The sequence below is a fragment of the Phacochoerus africanus genome, chromosome 2 (genome assembly GCF_016906955.1).
Source record: "Phacochoerus africanus isolate WHEZ1 chromosome 2, ROS_Pafr_v1, whole genome shotgun sequence".
NCBI classification, from domain to species: domain Eukaryota; kingdom Metazoa; phylum Chordata; class Mammalia; order Artiodactyla; family Suidae; genus Phacochoerus; species Phacochoerus africanus.
Genome location: NC_062545.1, coordinates 250,416,992 through 250,434,828, shown reverse-complemented (window position 1 = coordinate 250,434,828; position 17,837 = coordinate 250,416,992). Strand labels below are relative to the sequence as shown.

At 42.6% G+C, this 17,837-nt stretch overlaps 1 protein-coding gene and 1 long non-coding RNA gene across 4 annotated transcripts in view; one reads left to right on the top strand and one right to left on the bottom strand.

Moving 5' to 3' along the window:
* RAD23B (RAD23 homolog B, nucleotide excision repair protein) overlaps window positions 1–10,238 on the bottom strand; it is a 44,647-nt gene extending 34,409 nt beyond the window's left edge. Inside the window, exon 1 of the mRNA XM_047768101.1 lies at window positions 9,804–10,238. Within this exon, the coding sequence (XP_047624057.1) occupies window positions 9,804–9,869 (66 nt within the window). The 5' untranslated portion in view covers window positions 9,870–10,238. The remainder of the gene's footprint in view (window positions 1–9,803) is intronic.
* Window positions 10,239–10,265: 27 nt separating this feature from the next.
* Window positions 10,266–17,837, top strand: part of LOC125120214 (uncharacterized) — a 116,880-nt gene continuing 109,308 nt past the window's right edge. For all 3 annotated transcript variants that reach the window (XR_007133276.1, XR_007133278.1, XR_007133277.1), the window contains exon 1: window positions 10,266–10,601. This is a non-coding gene — a long non-coding RNA (uncharacterized LOC125120214). The remainder of the gene's footprint in view (window positions 10,602–17,837) is intronic.

Below are 17,837 nucleotides of genomic sequence, written 5' to 3'. Positions count from 1 at the left end.
ACAAGAGCCTTTCACTTTTTAACTTTATATACTTTACTTACTATAAAAAAGCTGGGATCATCTTAGAAATTAAAGGGAAAATTTAAGTAGTGTAAAAGAAAAAAAACTTCACTGTACACCCCCTCCCAACCATTGTTTACCAATTATTACATAAGAATATACTGCAACTATGAGTTCCCTTGTTGCAAAGCAGGTTAAGGATCTGGCATTGTCCTGCAGCAGCTCAGACCACTGCTGTGGTGTGGGTTTGATTACTGGCCTGGGGATTTCTACATGTTGCAGGCGAAGCCAAAAAACAGAAAACAAAACCAACCAACCAAAAAAAACCCCTCTGCAATTCAAGAGATTTCATTAAAGAAAATTCTGGATAGTAGTTCTAATACTACATAGCGGAGTAAGTTAAATAAAGGAGTAGAGTTTCCACTGTGGCAAGTGGGTTTAGCATCTGACTGCAGTGGCTCAGGTGGCTAGAGAGGCACATTGGGTTAAGGATCCAGCACTGCTTTAGCCATGGCATAGGTCACAGATGCAGCTCAGATTCAACCCCTGGCCCGGGTATGGTCATTAAAAATAGTAGTAATAATAATAATGACAGTAACAGCAAATAAGTTCTGGCAATTAACCACTAGTAAAAGGAGAGAGAGACTCAAAGTCAAATATATTTACAAAAAGATTTCATACATTTCAACATGGTTAGTTTTTCTTTTTTGGTTGCTTCCATTTGAGAAGCTGGTGCAGGCACCAAGGAGTATTTCCTGAATCTCTCCCTCAAAGCAGGTCTCTGCTAATTCTAAAAATAGAACTGATTATGAAGAAAGATGTCAGTTGACCTCAGTGAAACAGGAAAAATCTCCCCACTAGACCCAAAGAATAAAAAAATATAACACAAGAGATATTCTTTACTGAAACAATAACTGGGACAACAGTATTAATGTGTGTATAGGCACTGAACAAAGGCAGCTAATTCTCAAATTAGGGTTATGATCCAAAAGACTACTATTTTAAATACAATCTGAAATCCAGAATCCATTTTTTTCCAAAGAAACTATGGTATTAGGCTCTTAAGCCTACATATTTATGTCACTTTATTCTATTATCAAATATATTCCTAACAATATGATTTCAACAAGATCAAAACAGACACAGACTTTGAAGACTGAATAAATACAAAGTAGAAACTCCCAAGTTACATGTAAATTTTAAAGTTTCTATATAGGCAGAAAATGGATCTAATGCACTACAAGAAAACCTACCTAATTCAACTAGAAATGTGTGTGGGAGAGAGCAGAGGGAGTGGCAAATAACAATTTTTTATCTACCTGATGAAACACCTAGGACCTATTCATAAATATTAGTCATTTGAAGCTGGTCTACTTCCTCTGCTGGGATAGATATGTTTAAAGGGTTTATAAAGTTTATGTCATTATATAATTAGCTTTGAGCCACTACATAAGGAATGTACTTATCCAAACTTACAGGCAACAGACATTGTGGTATCCTTCAGCAGGATTCACTGTTCTCTTACAGGCTTAAATTTAGCACTTTTCTTTCCAAAAGCAGAAGAAATTTTATCATTATCTATCATATAATCTCAATTTCCAAGCTAAAAAAGGCAGAACACTGCTTCAAGTTGTTGATTATATCAAGCTGAGAAAATGAGAATCTTATTCACACAAACATTTTTGAGAAAGGATAGTGAAAATCTATGAAAACAGGATCTGTTAAAATATTGCATATTTATTTCTAACTTCACAATTTACCAAAAAAATTTCCATATCTATGGTCTTACCTGATTTTCATATCAACTCTATGAGGAAGGCAGGTAAATTATTATTACTCCCATTTTACTAACAAGAAGAGATTTAAGTACTATGCTCAAGGGTAAGAACAAAGTGGAAAACTCTTCTAGTTTAGAAATAGTACGATGTATTTGGAAGACAGGAAGACATTGAAAAAAGCAAACAGACTCAAGAGCTACTCTTAAGTTCTGCTGTTAAGGAAGAGCAGTGAAACGGGGCAGTAGCCAAATGCAGCAACAAGGGAGTTTTATTAAGGTGGGGAAAACGTTTGATACTCCAGAAACTGAAAATATCAATGATGCAAAAAAGGAGAACTAATGGAGTGATTTCCTTCATGAGTGACAGAGTATAAGACACTGCAGAAAAGTGGCGGGACTAGCTTTAGATAGCAGCATTCACAATACACAACCATCTCTACAACAAAAGGAGAGTAGCAGTAGGTAGCTCTGATAGGACCTCATAAAAGTTCTGTCCTGATTGTTTCTATATTCTCGATCAAATCTAAAATAGAGGGGCAACAGCTGAAAATAAAGAGAGGAGATGATAGGAAATATGCCTTTAACATTGGGAGAGTAAATGGACTGTCAGGCAGTATGAAGGGCCTGATTATGATTATTGCTCATGAATTTAAGTGAGATAAGGGAGCTATGTGTTTGCTATCTAGCTGCAGAGAAGCAAGCACAAATACAGAGCTGAATTTAACCATATTTGTGATTTACCAAGCAAAACCAATGGAGTGAGAGTGGGACCATGTTATCAAGCACTGTCCTGGTTCTAAGCACTCTGTGTATTATCTCACACTCATATAACCTTCAATCCTCTGAGGTTAGTACTTCCATGATACCCTAATTTTGTATATGAGGAAACAGGTACAAAATCTGGTGACTTGGAGTTTCCACTGTGGCTCAGTGGTTAACAAACCCGACTAGTATCCATGAGGACACGGGTTCAATCCCTGGCCTTCTTCAGTGGGTTAAGGATCTGGCGTTGCCATGAGCTGTGGTATAGGTTACAGATGTGGCTTGGAACCAGCATTGCTGTGGCGTAGGCCGGCAGCTACAGCTCAGATTTGACCCCTAGCCTAGGAACCTCCATATGCCACAGGCTGGGCCCTAAAAAAAAATCTGGTAACTTGCCCAAGGTCACATCACATAGTCAGTGCTATAGCCAGAACTGAAATTTAGGCAGCCTGGCTCAAGAGATATGCTATACCTGACTCGTGCATGGGAGTGATAATTACTGACTTTATTTTAGCTGGGCAAAAGTGGAAGCGATACCATGAAGGGAGGGTTAGTGAAAAGCAGTATGTATGGATCAAATGGATCATAAATCTCATTAGAACCGTAATCAGAGGAAAATTAAAATGGGATACTAAGAGTTTCCATTGTGGCTCAGCAGAAACAAACCCAACTAGTATCCATGAGGATGCAGGTTTGATCCCTGGCCATGCTCACTGGGTTAAATATTTGGCATTGCTGCACCTAAGGTGTAAGCTGCAAATGAGGCTCAGACCTGGTGTTGCTGTGGCTGTGGTGCAGGAAGGCAGCAGCAGCTCCAATTCAACCCCTAGCCCAGGAACATCCACATGCTGCACGTGTGGCCCTAAAAGAAGAACGGAATGGAATGGAATAGAATAAGTAAAATGGGATACTACAAACAGATTACTGTGGATGGTGGAGGAAGAGATATAGTTACTGGTTGTGACAAGAACTAGTTACTAGGTATGGGTCTGAATAATTGACGTAGAGTAGAGGCAAAGTCACTACTGGGTGAGAGATTAAGAAATAGAGGGTTAGGAGTATGGGCTAGACCGTCTCATGCTCAGAAATTGAAACTACTGCAGTCAATGACCATGTGACCCCAGACAAGTTACTAACCATGCTTTCTTCTTCTTTTTTGTCTTTTTAGGGCCACGCACTTGGCATATGGAGGTTCCCAGTCTAGGGGTCAAACTGGAGCTGTAGCTGCCAGCCTATACCACAGCCACAGCAATGCAGGAGCCAAGCCATATCTGCGACCTACACCACAGCTCAGGGCAAAGCCCAATCCTTAGCCCACTAAGAGAGGCCAGGGATCGAACCCACCTCCTCATGGATGCTAGTCGGGTTCATTAACCGCTGAACCACAACGGGAACTCCAGCTTTCTTCTTTTTAAAAACATACACTATTAAATATTTTCCACAATTCTGGTGTGTGTGTGTGTTTTGGACAATGCCTACCACATGTTGTGAAGCTCAGAATTATTGTGATCATTTTTACATATTTTTAACCCACAGCTAAACGCAGCTACATCAGAAAAAAAAGGATAATATCAAAGATAAGCAATGAGATCCTGCTGCACAGCACAGGAACTAAATTTAATCACTTGTGATAGAACATGACAGAGGATAATGTGAGAAAAAGAATGTACACATATATGTAACTGGGTCACTGCTGTACAGCAGAAACTGACAGAACACTGTAAATCAAGTATAATAAAAATTTTTTAAAAACACAAAATAATTAACATTTTACAGCCACAGCTACTTATCTCTCTCATCTCCCATTCATTGTTCAATCCATCCAAATCTAACTTGTGGATGGACTTCCCGTGTGGCTCACAACAAATCTAACTTGTGGCACCAACACTCCACAGAGCCTACTCATCAGGGTAACTAATCACCTCCAAGTTGCCAAAAACAAAAGTCCTGTTGCCTATGTGTATCTTACTTTTGATTTCTCAGTAGACACATATTTCCCTTTCTTTGTCTTTGAAACATTTTTCTTCTCTTGGATTCTTCCTACCTCAAATACTGCTCCTTGGCTGACCTTTTCACTATTCAAACTCCACATGCTAGAGCATCCCAGCTTTCGGCCCTAAGCCCCACTCCATTACATTTTCACCAAGGTTCCTCAATTCTAGTATCACAGAAGTTAATTACATATAGGGGATAATTTAGGCCTAAGTGTTCAATTTTCTCAAGAAATGGTCATTGAAAAAGACTGCTAGATGACCTCATCCAGTCCCATGAATTGAGCTAAAACATATATGCTACCTATTGTCATGTCTCTAGCTCCAGCCCAAATTTCTCTCTGGAAGTGAAATTCCTAACAAATTTCCTTGTCATTCGACTAGAACGTTTAATAGGCACCTTAAATTTAAGTCTTCAGTTCCTACCCCCAACCCCTAACCTGCCCCTTTCCCACCCCTCCACATCTCACACAAACTATACAACCAAAATCCATATTTAATCTTTGATTTCTCAATTTTCCCCACTCCACCTCATCAAAAAATTACCTCAAAACAACAAGGTCCTACTGAACAGCACAGGAAACTATATCTAATCTCCTGGGATAGACCATGAAGGAAAAGAATATAGAAAATAATGTATATATATGTATAACTGAGTCACTTTGCTATACAGCAGAAATTGGCACAATGCTGTAAATCAACTATACTTTAATAATAAAAAAAGATTTTTTCAACTCAACCTTCTCAACTATATCTCAAATCCTTTCACCTCTCTTTGCATTCTCACTCCTAGTTCCCTCCTCCAAATTTCAACTCTTTTTTTAAGACTACCACAACAAGCCTCCTAACTGGTCATCAAACTTCCAAAAGAGTCAAAGTAACCTTTTCAAATCATAAAAGAAACAATTTTTCTCCTCCACTTAAAGGCCCCAAAGGCTTCCTATTTTACCTTGAAAACTCCCAGCTTATTTACAAAACTCTACAGGCCCTGGCCCCTTGCCTAACTCTCTAATCTCTTACCTCTCCTCCCCCTCACCTACCAGATCAACAAAAGGCCTTTTCTGATTCCCAAAATACACTCTTAAAGGTCTTTCCCTATAGAAAACACTTTCCCTTTCTCTGAGTGCTTATTATTATTCAAAATCTCAGTTTAAATGTCACCTTATTTAGAAAGACCTTCTGTGACCAGTCAATTTAAAAGTAGCCACACAGTCATGCACTATCACATTACCTCAACCCTATTTCGATTACTACATAACTCTTACCATTACTTCGTTTTTAAAATTTGTTTTTCAACTGACTTAGTCCACTATAGTGCATGTACCAAGACAGCAAGACTTGACATTTTTAGTAAATATTTAACATTAAACAAATGAATCAACATGCAAATACTGAGGGATTACTGACTTGACAATTCACCAAGAGAATGTATTTAATTCATTCAAAAGATCTTTTTTTTAACTTATTTTATTTTATTTTTGCTTTTTTAGGGCGGCACCCTGGGGCATATGGAGGTTCCAGGCTAGGGGCTGAATCAGAGCTGTAGCCACGCCAGATCTGAGCTGCATCTGCAACCTACACCACAGCTCACGGCAATGCCGGATCCTTAACCCACTGAGCGAGGCCAGGGACTGAATCTGAAATCTCATCATTCCTAGTCATTCGTTACCGCTGAGCCATGACAAGCACTCCCAAGAAATCTTTATTAAATGCATGTGTAAGGATAAATTAGGAGTTTGGAATTGACATATACACACTATTATATATAAAATAATCAATAAGGACCTACTGTACAGCACATGGAAATCTACTCAACATTGTGTAATAACCTATATGGGAAAAGAATCTACAAAATACATGTTTAAGTATAACTGAATCACTTTGTTGTACATTTGAAACTAACAAAACACACACTCAATTTATAAAATCAACTTATACTCCAATATAAATAAATTTTTTAAAAAATATCCATTTCTTATATTTGGTATAAGAGTTATAGCATAAGGACCTTACATCTGATTGCATAGCTGTGTACAACTAAGTAATATTATACTAAAAATAATTCAGAGGCGTTCCCGTTGTGGCTCAACAGTAATGACCCTGAAAATGAGGATGCGGGTTCAATCCCTGGCCTTGTTCAGTGGGTTAAGGATCCGGCATTGCCGTGAGCTGTGGTGTAGGCTGCAGATGAGGCTTGGATCTGGTGTGGCTGTGGCGTAGGCCAGCAGCTGCATTTCCAATTCGACCCCTAGTCTGGAAACTTCCATATGCCATAGGTGCAACCCTAAAAAGAAAAGAAAGAAAAAAAAATTAAGCTGAAAATAAATAAAAATAAAATAAGTACCTGCTGTGTGCCGAGTATAGAAAAAACAAAAGTCTGGCACAAACTGTACCAGATTCCCCAGATTCTTCTAGTATTTTGTTTCATCAATATGCCAAGAAACCTTAAATTTCACCTCTGTAATACAATGTTTCAATACATTTATTACTTAGTGTTTTAATAATCTAGGGCACTTCCATAATTTGGCACTATCTCCAGCCCAACTATATTAAAATACAGTAAGCCGGAGTTCCCGTGGTGGCGCAGTGGTTAACGAATCTGACTAGGAAACATGAGGTTGCAGGTTCGAACCCTGGCCTTGCTCAGTGGGTTAAGGATCCGGCACTGCTGTGAGCTGTGGTGTAGGTCGCAGACGTGGCTCGGATCCTGCGTTGCTGTGGGTCTGGCGTAGGCCAATGGCTACAGCTCCGATTAGACCCCTAGCCTGGGAAGCTCCACATGCCGCGGGAGCGGCCCAAGAAATGGCAAAAAAGACAAAAAAAAAAAACCAAAAAAAACAATAAGCCACAATAGGAACAATTTGCTAATAAATGATGGCTAACAAATCCCATGTACAGAACCAGTACTCAACTGGTATTTTATAGCACAATCACCATGATACAAATAAACCACAGAATGAGGTAATTCTTTGCAAATTACTGTATTATACACAAAACGTACTGTCTATGTTAAAACTACTGTATCCTCACAATTCTCTTATCAAAAAACGTCCACGCATAACTTTGATGTCATTTATATAATAATAAACTCCCATTTCAGTTTGTGCATTTAAAAATCTCATCTCAAACTTTCTATTGGTTTTTTTCCCTCATTATTTTATAAGAAGAAAGGCATTACCATTACCATAATAATAAAGTCTGTTTTGTAATGGTTAACACCAAAGGCAGAGCATGGTAATGATCAAGTAAATGTTACAAAACAGCAAATAAATGTTAGGAAAGTTCTCTAGTTTAAAAAAAAAAAAGGCAGAGGAAGACTTTCAACATTCAAAAACTAAAGCAAATACAAACACCTTAAAAACAAATCCTCTTGTTTTTTCCAATTTGTACATCTCCTACTCTATAGCCACTGACCAAACTAAGACTATTGTCAGTATGGCTCCCAGGAAGACCCAGACCTCAGCCTGCATGTCCCTGTACCCCAGTTCTGCCAGTCAAAGCTCACTGGACACTTACTAGTTCAGCAAATTAATCATTCCCAGGATTCCTCGAATCTCAGGCCTCTCTTTCACTACTTTTCGCTACTGCTCCTATCAAGCTCACAAGAGTTTCTATACCAGCCTCTTCAAGTTATAGCCGCTTTTTAACTTTCATCCTTTAATGTATAAGTACACACTAAATAGTAAAGGAATATTGAGGAAGATTTGATTTGTTAGTCACAGCAATCCACAGGGAGTTTCTAATTACTTCTGAGGACAATGCATTTCTCATCTAAAATTGCTATCTCTCTGCACATTTAAGAATTTATCACGCAGCATACTTATACATGTAATTAAATATCTTGAACTAAAATTAGCCACAATTCTGAAAAGGTTGAGAACTACACTATTTAAATATTTAAAGATGTAAAAACTTAAGGTCAAATGATATAGATAAAACATAACACTCTATCCTCTTGAAGTTATCCATTGATTAATAAAATTCCACTCACTGACCACCAATCAAATACTATTTAATCTTCACATCTTTGCATATAGCAAATAAATTAGAGCCACAAATGGGAGCTCAGGTTTTCTTAATTAACACCAAGACCCCTAATCGCCACCAAAAACACAATCAACTATTCTTAAAAATATAGATAGGCAGAAAGTTGTTGCTTTAAACACAGCATTATGACAATCATAGCGATGTATATAATCACAATTCCAGAACATAAGTACTAAGTTTACACTGAATGGCATTTTTAGATCTTGGCATAAAGTCGTACTGATTTCAACACAGTGGCTTTCTGCAGTCACAAATACAGACGATGACAGGAGAGTTTTTAACACGTGAACTTTTGAGGTGTTCAAGAGTTTACAGAAGAGAATCAAAGTTTTAATCTTCCTTTTTCCTCTCCTGAAATGCTACTTGTGGTTTGGGGGAGGGTGCAGAGTTCCAACTCCTACAAATTCAAGACTTCTAACAGAGGGGACTGGCAATCTAGAGCTGAGTTCGAACCTGGATTTGAAGGGCTCTAATACAACTATCTTCACCACCAAAGAGGCCTCAAAGTGCAATCTACATGTGGGTGTGGGTTCGATGGCGGGAGACCTGCAGCGAAACGACTCAAAATATATGCAAATAAAAGCGCCCCCAGTTCTGCGGGGAAGGGGGCAAAAAATGCATTTTCACCACTCACCTCTCGCTCTGCGGCAGACGGAACCTGACACTTTTTTTTTAAGGTTAATTATCGCCGGTCTGCACCTCCTAGACCTTAGCGCCTAACCAGATCCACGCAGAAATAGTGGCGACATCTAAATCTCCCTCCCCCACCTGTGCACCCACACCAGGGAGCTCGGCTAGACCGCTGAAGCAACCCTAAGCTTCCCTCCCCCTCAAGCCCCTCTGCCGGGAGGGCCCAGGCCCAAGCCTCCGGTGTCCTGCAGGCATGTGCTCCACGCCGCCAGGGCTTCAGTTTCGGCCACTGCTTCCCCTTACTCCTGACACAAAGCCCAGAGCCAACTCCGAAGGTCCGGTCGGCCACACGCCGCAGGGCCCCGGGGCCCTGTTCGCGCCCGCAGGCCTCAGCCAGCGTCGGGGGCCCGAACCCCCGTTCACCGCGCCCTCTCGAGTGCACCGGGGACCCTCCCAGCTCGGGCGCGCCGCCGGGCCCCGCTCTGATATAGGCCGGGACCCCACGAAAGGCCTCGCAGCGCCGACCTCCGCCTAGGCCTGGCTGGCCACTCGCGCAGCTGCCGCGTCCCGGGCCCCGCGCTCCCCGCTGCTCTCACCGTCTCCTCGGGGTCGATGTCGATCTTGAAGGTTTGCTGCTGGAGGGTCTTCAGGGTGATCTGCATGGTGCCGCCGCGCAGCTCCGCTGCCGGGCCTGCTCCGGGTGCTGGCCGCTGGGCGGGGTCTGTGGCCTGGCGGGGCCCTGGGGTCGCCCGCGCTCCTCGCGCACTCGGGAGGAAGGCGGTGGGGGTGGGGGCTTGTCACATTCGCCCTGCAGAGCGGCCTCTCCCCCAGCCCTGGTCCTGGGCCGCGCCGCTGCCTCCGCGACTGCGGCTTTCCTCGCGAGCTCGGGCTGCAGTGCTTCTTCACACGCCTGGCGCCAGCCTCAAGGTCTACAGGAGGTTCAAGGGGCTATGCGAAACCAGCAGAGAACCCGCTAGCTCACCATAGACTGGTGGCCGCCATCATCGTGACTCGCCGAGACGCACCCCCTCCCCCACCCGAAAAACCTGGGGGATGGGGCCGGACTGCCGGAGCGCGCAGGCGTAGGGTGCGGCGAGCCTGTGCGCAGGCGCAGCCGAGAACTCCGCCCCGGAATTGGGGCGGGGCGGATTACGGCTCTGGAATGTCGGCATTCTGGATCGCGCGTGCGCAGGCGTAGTCAGTGGGGCGCCTCGGGGGCTCTCGGGGCTTCCCTGTCGCGTCGGCTGCCGGGGGCGTTCTCCCGCCCTCCGCCGCTCCGCCTACGTCCAGACTCCGCCCGGTAGCTTGAGTTGGGCAATCTGTAGCCGAGGAAGCGCTACGTGGAGACCGGACTAAGTGGATGCAGAGCCCTGGAGCTGGGCAACTAGAGGGCGGTAGGTCAGGGCGGGGTTTAAATGAAACAGCCACAGTAGTGAGCCGGCGTTTACTGGGCGCTTGCTGTGTGGCCACTGATTCTATTATCCTGAGAGCGCTGACTCCAGCACCAGACTGCCTTGATGGACCTTGGGGCTAAATACAAGGTCAAATTATATCACTTCCCTGGGCAGAACTGTCCAGTGGGTACTCATCGCACCCAAAGTAAAAGTTCTTAGGACTGGATACACAGTCACTTCCTCGCACATATCCTGACTCTCATGGCAGATGCACTCAGCTGAGGGCCTGCCTTTTCGCTCGCTGTTTCCGTCCCTAAGTCTTCTTTCCCCAGGTACCTGGGTGGCTCACTGTCTCTCCCTTCTCGGGGAGGTCTGCTGTGGCTACTCAACGTAAACCGCAATTTCCCTAACCCCATTACCCTGCTGTGTTTTGTTTTGTTTTTTCTTTTTCTATAGCATTTATCTTCTAATTACCATAGAATGTAATATTTATTAGATTTATTATCTTTCTCTCTTCTGTAAACACAGACAAGCTGCACAAGGGCAAGGGTATTGTTATATTGCCTGATGTACCCCCAGCACGAAGAAACATGCCTGGCATGTAATGTAGGCACACAGTAAATATGTGTGGAATGGGTAAATGTGCTTTCTGTTTCTCATCAGTAAGTTGAGAGTAATAACAGCACTCAGTTTCATTGATTATTGGAGAAGAGGTGTTGAACAATGTGTACAGTAAAAATCTTAGTAGCAGGAACATAGTAAGCAGTTCATGAAGAGATAGCTATTTGTAGTATGCCCATTTACAGATAAGAAAACTTAAGTGTAGTACCCGGAATCACCCACCTGGTGAGTGGCGGGTCCAGAATTTGAACCCAAGCCGAATGACTCCAGACCCTGGGCTCCTAAGTGCCTGGCTGTTCTGCCTCTTAATAAAGTGCCATCTTGCATATTTGGCTTAAAGTAGTTCAAGTGTAAAGTTACAATTAAGTCACTAGCTGTGTGACTAATTGCAAAGGACCTCTCTGGAGCAGCATCTTCACTGATACAATGTCATTGATTGGTTTTCTGTAGATTGTAAGAGCTCAGGTATAATTCTTCCATGGAACTTTGCCTGATCAACTTCCCTCTCCTTCAGCTGTCCCACTGCCCCCTTCACAACGCGTTATCTCCCTGTATTATAATTCCATATCTAACCCTTGGCTTTCCGTCTTCCTGTATATCTACTGTTAATCACCAGGTGATCTCATCACATCCTTTGTTTTGAAATACTTCCAGCCTGGACGTTTAGCTATAGATAGAATTAGCCAATTGCCTACATAATATCTTCACTTGAAATATAATGGAGTTCTTGCTGTGGCACAGCAGCTGTGGCTATAGCAGCTTGGATTGCTGAAGAGGTATGGGTTCTATCCCCAGCCCAGCGCAGTGGGTTAAAGGATCTGGCAGTTGCTGCAGGTGTGGCATAGGGCACAGTTGCTCAGATTCAGCCCATGGCCCAGGAACTTCCATATGCTGCAGGTGTGGCCATTAAAAAAAGAAGAAATATAATAAACCTCCGAAACTTGACACGGCCAAGCAGCACCATTGATTCCTTCTGGACCTCCCTTCCCCCCTGAAATCTCTCCCAGTTTTACCCCTTCCTAATTCATGGCACCACCATCCACCCAGGTGCTCACACCAAAAATCTAGTCATCATCCCTGATAAATTTCTTCCTTCCTTTCCTCCTACCACCCCTGACCACCACATCTAATCCATTATCAAGTCCTGTCAACTTTATTCTCCAAATTATATCCCCAGATCAGCCATTTCTCACCATTTCTACTTCCACAACCCTAGGTTAATCCATTGTTATCTTCCACCTGCCTCCCAACTGGCCTCCCCACTTCTACACTTTGAACCTCTCCAGCAGTCAGAGTGGTCTTTTTTCAAATATAAATCAAAGCATGTCGCATCTATTCCTAATACCTAATTATACTCTGAGAATAAAATTCGAATTCTTTACCTGGCCTAGGGGAGCTCACATGATCTGACTCTTGCCAAACCCTTTGGCTTCATCTCTTTCCTTCTCTCTCTCTCTCATTCCCTGTCATCCCACCTTCCTTTCATCCCTTGAACAGGCCAAGCTGGTTCTAGTCTCTGGGCCTTTGCAGTAGAGGTACTTCAGCTTGAAACTGCCTTCTCAAATCTTTAAACCACTAACTCCTTTTCATCATTCAGGGCCCCAGTCATGTTTTCCTTCCTCAGAGAGGACTTCTTCCACAACTTTTTTAAAAAAATTATTGGAGTATAGTTGATTTATAATGTTGTGTCAATTTCAAGCATACAGCAAAATGATTCAATTATACATATGCACATATCCATTCTTTGTCAGATTCTTTTTCCATGTGGATTATTACAAAATATTGAGTAAAGTTCCCTGTGCTATTCAGTAGGTCCTTGCTGGTAATTTATATATAGTAGTATGTATATATTAATCCCAAACTCCTAATTTATCCCTCCCCCCATGTTTCCTATTTGGTAACCGTAAGTTTGTTTTTGCAATCTGTGAGTCTGTTTTGTAAATAAGTTCATTTGTATCATTTTTTAATTAGATTCCACATATAAGTAATATTGTATGATATTTGTCTTTCTCTCATTTACTTTTCTTAGTATGATAAGCTTTAGATCCATCCATGTTGCTCCAACAACATTAACAGTATACAGTAAATATACATTAACCCTTTACTCTAGTGCTAGGTAAGTCACCATTGTAGGCCCTTTCTATGGATAATCTCATTTAAGCCCCAGAGAACTCTTCAAGATAGCTACAACAGTGCCCTGGTTTAGATTTTTTCTTGGATCTAACTGAAAGTATTATTAAATATTTTCTTTTTTTATGGCCACACCTATGGCATATGGAAGTTCCCTGCCTAGGGGTTGAATCAGAGCTGCAGCTGCAGGTCCACAGCAACACCAGATCCACAGCCACAGCAACACCAGATCCCAGCCATATCTGTAACCTAGGCCACAGGTTATAGCAACGCTAGATCCTTAACCCACTGAGTGAAGTCAGGGATTGAACCCATATCCTCATGGAGACTGTCTGGTTCTTAACCTGTTGAGCCACAGTGGGAACTCCACAATTACTGTTTTTTATTTTTTTGGTTCAATAGTATATGTTCGATGGGCTGTATGCCTCCTTGTCTAATGTAAGTGCCTTTGCCCAGAATCCCACAGTTCACATGACAGATGTTAGGACTCCCTCAACCCCCTAACACACAGGCCACCGGGGTAAGGTTGGTTATGAGCAAGGCTGTGTAGGATAAGCCTTGGGCTTCTTCAGGAGCTTTTGGGCCAAGATTAAAAGATGGGAGGGAGTTGTTGATTCCAAATATTTGCTATCAAGCCAGAGAATTTTGCTTGCATTTTTGGAAATCAGTCAAATGATTTCAGGGAAGAAGATGAGCAAGCAGAGGGGCAGCAAGTGCTGACTTAGAAAATACCAGGGTAAAAATGGCAGACTTCAAGACATTCATTCATCGAATAGTTTTTGAGACCCTCTCCACTCCAGGGACTGTTCTGGGTGCTGAGGATACAGTAGGGAACATAGTCCCTGCCCTCATAGAGTGTATATTCCAGTGAGATAATAGACATACAAATAATAAACTAAAAATCAAAGCTCTTTATATATGGGTTGCTAATAAGTGCTGTTTTTTAAAGCCTACGAAGATCAGTAGCACTCAGAAGAAATAGAGTTGCTACAGAGAATGTGCTAGGTTTCTTTGATTCCCCTCCCTATCTTCTTTCTTACCGCTTCACCACCCAGCAGTTGGTCTCAAGAAGGCTTCCCTGTGTGGACTACTGCATTTGGCTTCCTGGGGAGTCCTGGAGGAGATAGGAGTGAGGGAGGAGAGTGAAGATATGGAATGTATTCCTCTTTGTGTTTGGCAATGCTCTTGATACAGAGTCTTTGCTTCTGTGTCTGGGCTTTCCAAGCAATCCTCTCCTTCCAGGTTCTGGCACCTACTCCCCACCTTGCCCCTTCCCTCAAGGAGGGCCTTTACTTCTCACTCCAGGGTGCTGCACTGTGTTTGTAGTTTCCCTTTATGCTTCCCTCCATCATTGTGAAGAGTCCATTTATTGCATCTCCCTGGATTAGTTTCATGGAACTGCCAAAACAATGTACCAGAAACTGAGTGGCTGAAAACAATTGAAATGTATTGTCTCACAGTTCTGGGGGCTAGAAGTCCAAAATCAGGGTGCTGGGAGTGCAGTGCTCTCTCTGACACCTATCACAGGGAATTCTTCCTTGCTTCTTCCTAGCTTCTGGTGCTTTGCTGGCAATCATTGGCATTCCTTGGCCTGCCGTGCCACCTCAATCCATCTCCATCATCATATGATGTTCTCTTGTATGTCTGTCCCTCTGTGTCTCTTCTTAAAAGGAGACGTGTAGAATAAGATAAACTCTGTTGTTTCTTCTCTGCTCACCACTCTATTACTACTCTCAATATTTTACTTCTAGCCACCAAGTAATTCTCCACTTCTTTGCAGATGCCAGCTGAGTGTCCTATAGTTCAATTCAGTTCTGACACTACCTGGAGTTAGCATCTGATCCCACAGGTTAAGGGCTCAGTCCCACAAGACTGCCCCCACTTTAGAGGCCAATTGCAAGTCCCAACTTGTCACCTGTACTTCAGACTCACCGGCTATAAACTGGGGTTTCCACAACCCCCTTCTTAGGTTTGATCATTTGCTAGAACAGTTCACAGAATTCCAGGAAACATGTTTATGTAATAAAGGATATGATAAAGATACTGGTGAACAACCAGATGGAAAGATACATGGGGTGAGGTCTGGAAGTGTCCAAGTGCAGGAGCTGTGGAGTTGGGGTGCCCCACCCTCCCAGCAAGTGGATGTGTTCACCAACCCAGAAACTCTCCCAAATCCTTACTTAGGGAATTTTATGGAAGCTTCATCATACAGGCATGATCAGTTATCAACTGAATTTCTAGCCTCTTCCTCTTCTCTGAAGAATAGGGGGTTGGGCTGAGAGTTATAACCTTCTGATCATGGCTTAGCCTTTCAGGTGACCAGCTCCCATCCAGGAGCCCACCAAGAGCCACCCCTCACTGCAACAAAAGACATTCCTATTACTCAGGAAATTCCAAGATATTTGGGTGTTCTGTATCAGATACTGCTATCATTCAGGAGGTTAGAAGAGTTTTGGAGAGCCCTGTGTCACAGCTAGCAAGAACTAGGGGCAGAGACATGTATATATCTTAGGATTTCATATCAGTCATTTTGGACTAAGGACTTACTCTACTCCAGTATAGCTTAATTTGACTAATTGCATCTTTAATGAACCTGATTCTAAGTAAGGTCACATTCTGAGGTACTGGGGGTTAGGTTCTCAGCATATCTTTTGGAGCAACCCAATTCAACCTGTAACAATACATCATTAGAATGTGGTGTGTTTTTCTGTTGAGACTCTGACTGGTACATGGGTTAATCAAGGACGTCTTCCTGATAGGTGGTATCAGAGTAGAGAGAATTGGGGAAGCCAGACATACAGATATTGAATAGAATTAAAGGAGATTAAGTTGAGGGAACAACAATAGTAGTCATGAATGTTTGTACACTTACATAGCATTTATTACCTGCAGATTCAAGACCATGAGGTAGAAGCATCTTTGGCATATTGGAGAAATACCCAGGAAGTCAGGTGAAGGAACTGAGGAAGCTGTGGGGAGAGAGTAGTTGATGGCATTAGAGATGTAAAGGAAGTGGGACAGGGAGCACAAAACCACTGTAAAGACTGGTCTTTATCTGGAGTAACATGGAAATTTCAAAGTGGAGGAGTGACAGGATATGACTTCGGTTTTAAAAGGATTTCTCTAATTGTTATGTGGAGAGCTTCTTGGTGTGGAGTGGGTGGTTGGCAAGGATGGGTACAAGGAGACCAGTTAGGAGGTTATTGCAATAATCCAGAAGAGACCAGTGACTTGTATTATTCTGGAAGCTTTACAAGTGGTAAGAAGGGGTTGGATTCTGGATTTACTGAAGGTAGAACCTAACAGGCTTTGCTGATGGAGTTGATGCGGGGTGTGAAAGAAAGAGGCTCACCACACCTGAGTTCACACTAGGAAATTTCCTTGAAATTTTCCGGTCCTCCTCACTCAAGAGAGTATCCTGACTGATGATGTTCTTTAGGACACCAGCCTACCTAGCAAATGTTCTCTGAGCATCTACTCTGTGCTGGCCGGGCATTGAGTTGGAAACACAGTAATGGACGAAGACTGATTTTGGACCCTTTTGAAAAAAATAGCAGTGCTTGACTTAAGCCTTTCCATAGGCAAGATGCATAGTTCCCATTTTCATTGTTTATAAAATGTATTGGTGATTTATGACATGTTTTATGTTAACAGAACATAATTGGTACAAGTATTTCCTTACTGTAATTTAAGTTTTAAATTCTTTATTAAAAGTATTTCTTTTTGTAATTAAATATACTTTAAAAACAACTTCAGCCGATAACAACTGAGTCCATAATGTACTCATCCTCTATCCTGCCTCCCCAATGCCAAGTTTCTCAACATGAGTCTCATTCACTGTTCAGTCACTATGTCAATTCAGACACTGAAATGGAGTTAGGAGTACAAGAGGTTTTTTTGGTGGGTCTCAACTATGAAAAATAAAGGGGAGTGTGCAGAATTTGGCAAGGAAAGCCTTCGGACCACAATGCTGATATGTTTGCTCTGAAAGGAAAGAGAGAAGGAAACAGGTGGGTAGAGAAAGCCGCAGACTGTGATGTAGATCTGATGACGTTATCAGCCAACCCAGTGGGAGTCAATGGTGTAAGTTACCCGTCAGAGCAATCACTCTTTGGACAAAACTGCTGGACTCTGCTGTCTGTGCCATGCTCAATGGCTAGGGGTTACCCAGAAAGAGCTGTCAGCTAATCGTATTTCTCACAGGTTAAGTGTTTTCTTGAAGGGCCATTCAAGCAGTGCACTTTTTTGGCCTAAATAGGCGTCTGCTTGTACCAGGTGTTCTCATCCGTCACCTCTCCTGGTCTTGGTGCATTACCTAGTGGTAATTCCTGAACAGAATGAGCCTTTGGTGTTTCTACTCTTCCCAGGCTTGCGTTGAAGCACTGGTCCATTCACAGTCATAGCTGGACAAGGGAGTAGCAGGAGGCATCCAAGTCAATTCCACAGGTATTCCTTCATGTTTGGAGGTATAAGCATGGTTCTGCC